This window comes from Vicia villosa, linkage group LG6 (assembly GCF_029867415.1).
Source record: "Vicia villosa cultivar HV-30 ecotype Madison, WI linkage group LG6, Vvil1.0, whole genome shotgun sequence".
NCBI lineage: Eukaryota > Viridiplantae > Streptophyta > Magnoliopsida > Fabales > Fabaceae > Vicia > Vicia villosa.
The window spans coordinates 63,667,535-63,677,483 of record NC_081185.1 but is presented as its reverse complement, the minus strand read 5'-3'; the positions used below and the strand labels follow the sequence as shown (position 1 = coordinate 63,677,483).

Sequence of the window (9,949 nt, the reverse complement as noted above, 5' to 3'; positions counted from 1 at the left end):
GAATCAGCCAGAGCCATGATCCATGCTAAGAATCTTCCTATCTACTTCTGGGCAGAAGCCATGAATACTGCTTGTTATGTCCATAATAGAGTTACCTTAAGAAAAGGAACCTCTACCACCCTATATGAGATCTGGAAAGGAAGAAAACCCACTGTCAAATACTTCCATGTGTTTGGTAGTAAGTGTTACATTCTTGCTGATAGAGATCACAGAAGGAAGATGGATCCCAAGAGTGATGAAGGAATCTTTCTGGGCTACTCTACAAACAGTAGAGCCTATCGAGTGTTCAACTCAAGAACCAGAATAATAATGGAGTCCATAAATGTTGTGGTTGATGATGTCCACAATCAAGCAGATGTCACAGAAGATGTCGGAACATTCTGGGATATTACAGCTGAAGGACCTACAAGAGAAGATGATTGCAGTCCTACTATCACAGAATCTGAGATTGAACTTCCTAACAAGAGTCCATCAATAAGAGTTCAAAAAAATCATCCTAGTGAACTTATTATAGGTGATCTCAACAGTGGAATTACTACAAGGTCAAGGGAAGTAGTTTCAAACTCTTGTTTTGTGTCAAAAATTGAACCTAAAAATGTCAAGGAAGCATTAACAGATGAGTTCTGGATTAATGCCATGCAGGAAGAACTAGGCCAGTTTGAAAGGAATGAAGTATGGGAGCTGGTACCAAGACCTAAAGGTACAAATGTCATTGGAACAAAATGGGTATACAAGAACAAGTCAGATGACTGGGAACTGTTGTCAGAAACAAAGCAAGGCTAGTTGCTCAAGGATACACTCAAGTTGAAGGAATTGACATTGATGAAACCTTTGCTCCAGTTGCTAGACTTGAGTCAATTAGATTACTGCTAGGAGTTGCTTGTATTCTAAAATTCAAACTATATCAGATGGATGTGAAGAGTGCTTTCTTGAATGGATACTTGAGTGAGGAAGTTTATGTGGGGCAACCTAAAGGTTTTGCTGATCCAAACCATCCTGACTATGTGTACAAACTAAGAAAAGCTCTTTATGGCCTAAAACAAGCCCCTAGAGCTTGGTATGAGAGACTAACTGAGTTTCTTATTGGTAATGGGTACAGGAAAGGAGGAATAGATAAAACTCTTTTTGTTAAAGATGAAGGAGGAAAGATCCTGATTGCTCAAATCTATGTGGATGATATTGTGTTTGGGGGGATGTCAGACAAGATGACTAGACATTTTGTTGATCAGATGCAATCAGAATTTGAAATGAGTCTAGTTGGAGAATTAACTTATTTTCTTGGGCTGCAAGTTAAACAGATGGAAGACTCAATTTTTCTCTCTCAGAGTAAGTATGCTAAAAACATTGTTAAAAAGTTTGGAATGGAAAATGCTTCTCACAAAAGAACACCAGCTCCTACTCACTTAAAGTTGTCCAAAGATGAAAAGGGAACCAGTGTTGATCAAAGTTTATATAGAAGCATGATAGGAAGTCTGCTGTATCTCACAGCCAGTAGACCTGATATTGCTTTTGCTGTTGGGGTGTGTGCTAGGTATCAAGCAGATCCAAAGATCAGCCATATCAACCAAGTCAAGAGGATCCTGAAATATGTGAATGGTACTTGTGAATATGGAATGCTCTACTCTCATGGGTGTGAACCTATTCTCACTAAATATTGTGATGCAGATTGGGCTGGAAGTGCTGATGACAGAAAAAGTACTTCAGGAGGATGTTTCTTCTTGGGTAATAATCTTATTTCATGGTTCAGCAAGAAACAAAATTGTGTGTCTTTGTCCACTGCAGAGGCAGAATACATTGCAGCGGGAAGTAGTTGCTCTCAGCTTGTTTGGATGAAACAAATGTTAACAGAATACAATGTCACACAAGATGTCATGACATTATATTGTGACAACTTAAGTGCCATTAACATTTCAAAGAATCCCATTCAGCATAGCAGGACCAAGCACATTGATATTAGACACCATTACATTAGAGATCTTGTTGAAGATAAAATAATTGCCTTGGAACATGTTGCTACAAACCTTCAACTGGCTGACATTTTCACAAAAGCCTTGGATGCAAATCAATTTGAAAATCTAAGAAGCAAACTAGGCATTTGTCTTTGTGAAGGATTATAGCAATTAATTGGGTGTGGGGCCAGCATTGTTTCTCTCTCCAAATCTTTGATATCATTACACATTAAAGTGTATTTTCCCCCCCTTTTACAAGTTACCCAAACGGTTTCCATTCCTCCAAAACCTATCCTCCACACTCACGCTATCTCTCTGTGTTTCTGCATTCACAACCCTTTAACCAGCTTTCCATTTTCTCTCACCATGTCTCAGAGTTCTCCCTCAAAGAAATCTTCTCCTACCTCTGAAACAGCATCAGGTTCTAGGGCACCAAATGTTATGAGTGATCAAGATGTCGTGCTGGATGTTGTGCCATTGAACTCTGTTCCTGCTACCAATACTGTTCGTAATCTACCAAGAAAGATGCATGCAAGAAAATCAACTGGGGGATCTGTTCCTGAAACCTTTTCTGTTCAAGGTAGAGAGGGTTCTGCTTATGTTCACAATACGATCGCAGGTATTGTCACAAGAATCTTGAATGAAGGGCACAAGGTTGATGGGATATCTGTTACTCTAGCCCAGATGTCTGCCTCTGAGAACAGCAAAGATGATCAAGATGGTCAAGATGATGCTAGCAAAGATCAGTGTGATGTTGAGACATCGGTTGATAACACTGATGAGAAGAACCCAGATGCCAAAGAAGTTGAGACATCTGAAGCTATTAATGTTGAAACATCTGGTACTAAAGATGCTGAAATTCTTGAGCCTGAGAAAGCTGAAGAGGTTCCTGTTGATGCTTCTAAAGAAACCCCTAATGAAGGCCCTACTGTGCATGATGTGGTGAATCTGGATGATCTGGATGATTCTATTGACATTGCTGATGATGAACTCATCTCTAGCATCTCTCATAGAGTCAAGACTCGTAAGGGCAAACAGGCTTGTGATCAAGATTTCTCCAAACCTCAGGTTACTCCTATAAAGAAGGTCAAGAAGGTCCTTGCTGAACCATCAACCACAGGGAGCAAGGCTACTGTGAAGAAGAGGAAGGAAAGAAGTGTTTCTATCCCTGAAGATGATGTCTTAAGTGATGTCCCTGACATCCCATCAAAGAAGAAGATTGCTGTCACAAAATCCTCCACAAAGGTTCGTGACGTTCCTTTGGATAACATTTACTTGCACTATGCTTCAAATGCTATCCACTGGAAGTTTGTCTATCAAAGAAGGCTGGCTCTAGAAAGAGAATTAGCAAATGATGCTCTGGAATGTCAAGAGGTCATGAAGCTCATCAAGGCTGCAGGTTTGATTAAAACTGTTACTCATTTTTCAAAGTGTTATGAAATGCTTGTGAAGGAATTTATTGTGAATTTGTCTCAAGATTGTGGTGATGGAACAACTGATGATTTTCATAAGGTGTATGTTAGAAGAAAGTGTATAGATTTTTCTCCTACTGTTATCAACCTATATCTAGGTAGAGATGCTGAGGCTCAACCTGAGCTTGAAGTGACTGATAATGAGGTATGCAAGGTAATCACTGGTGGTAAGGTTAAGAAGTGGCCCATAAAGAGCAAACTGTCTGCTAGTTCTCTTAATGTCAGGTATGCATTACTGCACAAAATTGGGGCTTCTAACTGGGTGCCTACCAATCACACTTCTACCATTGCTGTTGGCCTAGGAAGATTCATTTATGCTGTGGGAACCAAGACAAAATTTGACTATGGGACTTACATATTTGATCAAACTATGAGGCATGTTGGTACCTCTGCTACCAAGCTTCCCATTGCTTTCCCATCTCAGATATGTGGAATAATCCTCAAGCAACACCCTGGAATTCTGAAAAGTAAAGATTCTGTATGTAAGAGGGAGAGTGCTTTGTCTTTTCACTACAAGCTGCTGCAGAGGTCTGATGACAAGACATCTGCTGGGACATCACAACCCAGCAAATCTGTGAACAAAGCTCTTCTTATTGCTGAGCTGAAAGAGACTTGTCAAGAGTTGGACAACAGGAAGCTGAAACTTGAAAAGCTCATCCACAGTCTTGAGCAGTCTACAGATGATGATCTTGCTGATGAAAAGGGTGGTGACAATATGGTTGAAGACAAAGGTGCTGAGGAAGAGGCTGAGGAAGAGGCTGAGGATGCTGAGGCTGAGGGTGCTGAGAGTGGGAGTAGTGATGCTGCTGAAGGGACTAGTAGCTCAAGTGATGACAATCCTGGTGGCTCTAGTGATGAAGACAGTGATGGGTCTGATGATTAGCTCTGCTTCTGAATTTGTTTTGGCTCCTTTTGTGGCTAAAAAGGGGGAGTAATTGATGGTATGGTAGTGGTTGTTTTGTTTTAGTGGTTGTTTTGTTATTTTGGTGATCTTTTGGTTTTTCTTGGACATGGTTGTTTTGTTGTTTCCTTTATTTTGGGTTTTCTCTGGTTCTCCCTGACAATGACAAGTGGTTTCTGTAACAGTTGATTAAGTAGATGTTTTCTGGTTTTCTAGTGATTAATCAAGATGCTGTTGTTGCTTACAGAATTTATTTTTCTGTTACAGAAGTTATTTTTCTGTTGTTGGCTGCTGTGTATGCTCTGATATCTGTTTGGTTACATCTATTAGTGTTTTAGCCAAAAATTTGCCAAAGGGGGAGTTTGTAGATGTTGTTGATTGGCTGTAATTATTGGTAAAACTAATTATGGTTCTATCTTGTCAAACCTGGTGTCATGACATGGATTCTACTGTTGTGAAGTTTTTCCTTATGCAGGCCTTTACCTGATGTCAAGGCCGATGTCATGACATTCGCTGCTGTTACGTTCTTTTCTATTTCTATTTATGGTTATGTGATCTGATAAGATCCTATGCGTTTTATTTGGTAATGATGGATTCTGATCTGATTCAAGGACGTCTTTGATGGCTATTATTTTTAGTCCTTGATTTATGGAGATTAGTTTTATTAGGGTTAAAACTATTTTTGGATCCAAGGCCCAGCTGCTGTATTTTATGAAGACTATATATTCCACGCAGTAGCAGCTGATGGCATTAGGGTTTTTGTTTGAGAAGCTTTAAGAGTTCTTTGTTTTAAGTTTTCGTTCTAGCTTTCTTGTAAGCCAAACAATCATCATGATGATTGTCTTGGTCTAGGAGTGTTAATTTGAGTTGTAAGAAGTACTCAAAGCTTTTAAGCAAGAGTACTATTGTACTTGATCAAAGCTTTTAAGCAAGATCAAGTTGTGTCTTTGAAGAGTGTCTTCTTTTGTTATTCGTTGGTTAGTTTTCATCACTGCTGTGATTGAGGGGGAGTGAGTAGGATCTCTGGTCTAAGTTGTTTAGATTGAAGTTGCATTGGGTAGATATTAAGTGAAAGGAGTAATCTTGATTTGTATTACCTTAATTGATATTACTTATAGTGGACTTCCTCCCTGGCTTGGTAGCCCCCAAATGTAGGTGTGTTTGCACCGAACTGGGTTAACAACTTTCCTGTGTTGTTTTTCTGATTACTCTTTGTTCATTCGTTTAAAAGCATTCAGATAGTAATGTCGTGACATCCTGTTAGACATCGCGTGTCTGAGTCCAGAATTTCAATATAAATATACATTATTAGAGTAAAAAAATAACTAAAAAATATATATTTTATGAAAAATTATTGAAAATATTTTTAGAATAACTTAATGAAATTTTTTGTAACAAAAATGTGTAAATATTTTATATAAAAATTGGTTGTTATGTCGATACACATCAATAAATAAATCAATTTACTCCTAAACATCACATCATCCGCAGTAGCCCCTCCGACAATTCTGACATATCCAAGAATCCGGGTTCGAATCCCGGCTGCGGAAAACTTTTTTTTTAATTCCTCTTTATTTCTATGTATTAGCTAAACGTGCATCTAATTTAATCAACAACTGTGATATATATAACAATTTACACCTAAATATCACATCATCCACATTAGCAGTACCGACAATTCTAACATGTTCAAGAATTCCTTTTCGAATCTAGGCCGCGGAATGTTATTTTTCTTAAATTCTTCTTTATATATTAATAGGTTTTTATGTTTTTACGCAACAATATATAAAACAATTTATACATAAATATCACATCATCCGTTGTAGCACTAGCGACAATTCTAACATGTTTAAGAATCCGGGTTCAAGTTCCGTATGCGGAATGATATTTTTTTGAATTCCTCTTTATTTCTATGTGTAAGCTAAACGCGGATCTAATTAAATCATTAACATTTATAAATTAGTTAAATTATTATTATTACTTGGTCTAATATAACTAAGCATTTAGTTAAAATAATTAAATTATTAGTTTTTATATTAAGTAATATACATATATATTATTAAAGTAAAATATTGTCAGAACCAAATAATTAAAAAAAATCTCAATTTTTTATATAAAAAAAACTACATAAATATTTTTGCACTTAAATCAATTTTAAAAATTTTGATAGTAAAAAAATAAAATGTTATAATTCATATTTTACTAAAGTTTGATTAAAGTAATATTAGAATAACCTCCTGGTGAAATATTTTGTAACAAAAATGTGTAAAAAATTATATAAAATTGGTTGTTAGGCTGATATACAGCGATATAACAAAACAATTTACACCTAAATATGACATAATCCGCAGTAGCACTACCGTCTATTCTAACATTTTTAAGAATCTGGGTTTGAATCCCGGCTGCGGTATGTTATTGTTCTTTAATACCTCTTTATATTTAGTAATATAAATATATATTATTAGAGTAAAAAAATAACTAAAAAATATATATTTTATGAAAAATTATTGAAAATATTTTTAGAATAACTTAGTGAAAATTTTTGTAACAAAAATGTGTAAGTATTTTATATAAAAATTGGTTGTTATGTCGATACACATCAATAAATAAATCAATTTACTCCTAAACATCACATCATCCGCAGTAGCACTACCGACAATTCTTACATATCCAAGAATCCGGGATCGAATCCCGGCTGCGGAACACTTTTTTTTAATTCCCCTTTATTTCTATGTATTAGCTAAACGTGCATCTAATTTAATCAACAACTGGGATATATATAACAATTTACACCTAAATATCACATTATCCACATTAGCAGTACCGACAATTCTAACATGTTCCAAAATTCCTTTTCGAATCTAGGCCGCGGAATGTTATTTTTCTTAAATTCTTCTTTATATATTATTAGGTTTTTATGTTTTTACGCAACAATATATAAAACAATTTATACATAAATATCACATCATCCGTTGTAGCACTAACATGTTTAAGAATCCGGGTTCAAGTTCTGTGTAACACCCCATACATAACTGACTAGTATATTATGCATGAAACGTTAAAAATTGATATTGAGTACATACGAAAGCTATAGTTATAGAAAGATCCAAATAAAATACAACATGAAATCCTAATAAGAATTACAGAACATATGTCTTCAATGGATCTGCACAGCGGAAGATGAGATATGAATAGGTCTCCGAGCCATCACCACTTCCAAGTCTTCAGTCCAAACCTGCTACTGACAAAACTCTACTGAACTGCACCTGAAAAAAATATAAGTTGATTGGGGTGAGATTACTAAATCTCAGTGAGTCCTCCTATCCTATGGGTCCACTCGGATCTACAGGGTACATGCATCAAAACCGAATCCACCATTGATCCGAGGTTTATCCTCACATCCGGTACAAGTACGGAGGAAACAAGTGACTCGTCCACCATTGGACTTGCCTAAAACAAATACACATTGTATAGCAAACAAGTATGCAAACCCGCATCCATATACGGGGAATCTAGAAGTGTAACAACCTCGGCTAGATTATGGAATAAATGCATCCTGGATGAGTAACCTCCTGCCTAGTTGTCAAGGGACTTGTACAAGCACACTGTAGGATGGTTAAACGGGTTCACACAAGCCTAAATGGCCATGAGATGACATAAGCCTAATTGGCGTCATTATCCCGTTAACCTCCTTCACGCTAGTGAGTTACGCCGAGTACAAACCGCCACCTTGACGCCTGAGCCCATCGGGCGAAAGCCTAGTGTTAGTCTACGTGACTTTACTAGAGGTGAGTTACCTCATTATGCATTAGCCTACTTGGCCGCATAACCCCACCATACCGAGCACGCAAGTGTGTTAACGGCAAGTGAGTAAAACCCCGTACGGAAACTCACAAGCACACTGCAACGGTAGCTCAGATGCACACCATATCAAACAATACACATGAACGGGTTATTCCATTGGACTACACGGTCCGGGAGGGCTCATAGACTACACGGTCAGAGCAGCGTCCCAATCTAGCCTTCCGGCCACTTCAATTCAAGCATACAGAAATATGACATAAAGTCAAGGTCACAAACAAAGCAATTAATCCAATCGTTTTACCAAAACGATGAAGTCCATAGATTTTCATGTATAAAACATAATGGCATAACGCTTTCAAATATGGGCATCACAATCATAATAAGCAATAAACAAACCATGCCATGCTTAACATAGAATTATTAATCAAATGGTAAAGACATAAGTTCCCATACTAATTCATTGATTCACCAAGTGGGGATCCACTATTATTAAATCAAACATTCTGGTTTGGATAATATCAACCCACCAAACATGCCCTTAGTCACATGCATCATTGTTACATGTCCAAAATGTCCCTCAACTAAGTGACATTTACACCTTTACCATTTAGTTTGTTTCCAACTAATATTCTTCCATCCCAACTAACGTTTCTCAAATTAGGGATTAAATTCATAACTCCTCCTTGGCACTTCATATATAATCTTGCTAGGATTAATGTGGGATATTACATTCTCCCCCTCTTAAATTGAATTCGTCCTCGAATTCTTTCCGATCACCATGGAAACGATTGTCCAAGTCTATTCCAACAGGGGATAGAATGTTCCTTACATTCCTCCTTTAAATAACATCATTACTCTGCCTGAGGATCATTCCATAAGAAGAAACACAATCTGCCAAAAATACTTGCGTCCCACTATACATGATTAGAAACCTTAACCGTCAAGCAACACGTCTATTCAGGTACTTCGTCCTGACATATTTGGGGAAAGATCCTTCCAGGGTCCTTGACCTTCACTGCTCTGCACTGAATCTCCAAAACTTCAAAAGCACTAATAATCCACTCAGCTCTTTGAATTACTTCCCGTTGAGGATTATTACCACAACGTCACTTATGCGATAATACTCCAAATTATTCTCCACTCGAGTCCATACAATGCCGTTAGGTGATCTCCAAAATCCTTGGTCTTAACCTCTGGTTCCCAAAGTCTTAGGATAGTTGCCCCAAGCTTACCTTTACTTATACAACTGAATTTCCTTACTTTAACCCTTACTCCAGTTTAGACATAACAACTGTCATTGTAAACCGCGAAGGTGTAATCATCTTGCAACTATAGCCTTGACATCGACAACTTCGAACAAGATTCTACTGATGAGACGTGAAATTCAACAACTGACCTGAAACCGTTGTACCAGTCTTCCTGTACAATCATAGTACACAAGGCATAACCACAAAGAACTTGCGCCAACTGAATGTCCTCTCTAGCCTTCAGCATTTCGACGGTCTGATACTCAGTCCAACCCTTGTGACTTGCAAGATAAACTAATGACCAACGAACATCGAACCGCATGCCATCCACAAAAATGTATTCCCAAGCTAGTCCATTGACAACACCTCTCAGGTTATGGTGATCCTTGAGTAACTAGAACGAACGAAACGCTGCTTCGACAATTTCCCTTAGGAAGATACTTTCATCCCAACATAAAATCCTATAATTAGTCCGTTCATTCCTGCCTCAAGCTTATCTGATTCTTCCTTGATCCGTTGCGCTACTCTGATTCCAACAAGTCACGCACCTTGAAATCCTCTAAGTCACATTATATC

The 9,949-nt window shown here is 37.5% G+C and overlaps 1 protein-coding gene across 1 annotated transcript; it reads left to right on the top strand.

Annotated features, from left to right (window-relative positions):
• The first annotated feature begins 2,315 nt into the window (after nucleotides 1-2,315).
• Nucleotides 2,316-4,304, top strand: LOC131613770 (uncharacterized). The gene is made up of 2 exons (XM_058885415.1): nucleotides 2,316-3,194; nucleotides 3,402-4,304. The coding sequence occupies exons 1-2, from the start codon at nucleotides 2,316-2,318 to the stop codon at nucleotides 4,302-4,304; spliced, it is 1,782 nt and encodes a 593-aa protein (XP_058741398.1).
• Nucleotides 4,305-9,949: the final 5,645 nt, after the last annotated feature.

Bases quoted from the DNA above. Each gene is read 5' to 3' on its own strand.
- LOC131613770 (XM_058885415.1), top strand. From the start codon at position 2,316: ATGTCTCAGAGTTCTCCCTCAAAGAAATCTTCTCCTACCTCTGAAACA. The intron at 3,195-3,401 runs GTTCGTGACGTT...ATGCTTGTGAAG, and splicing joins TCACAAAATCCTCCACAAAG to GAATTTATTGTGAATTTGTC.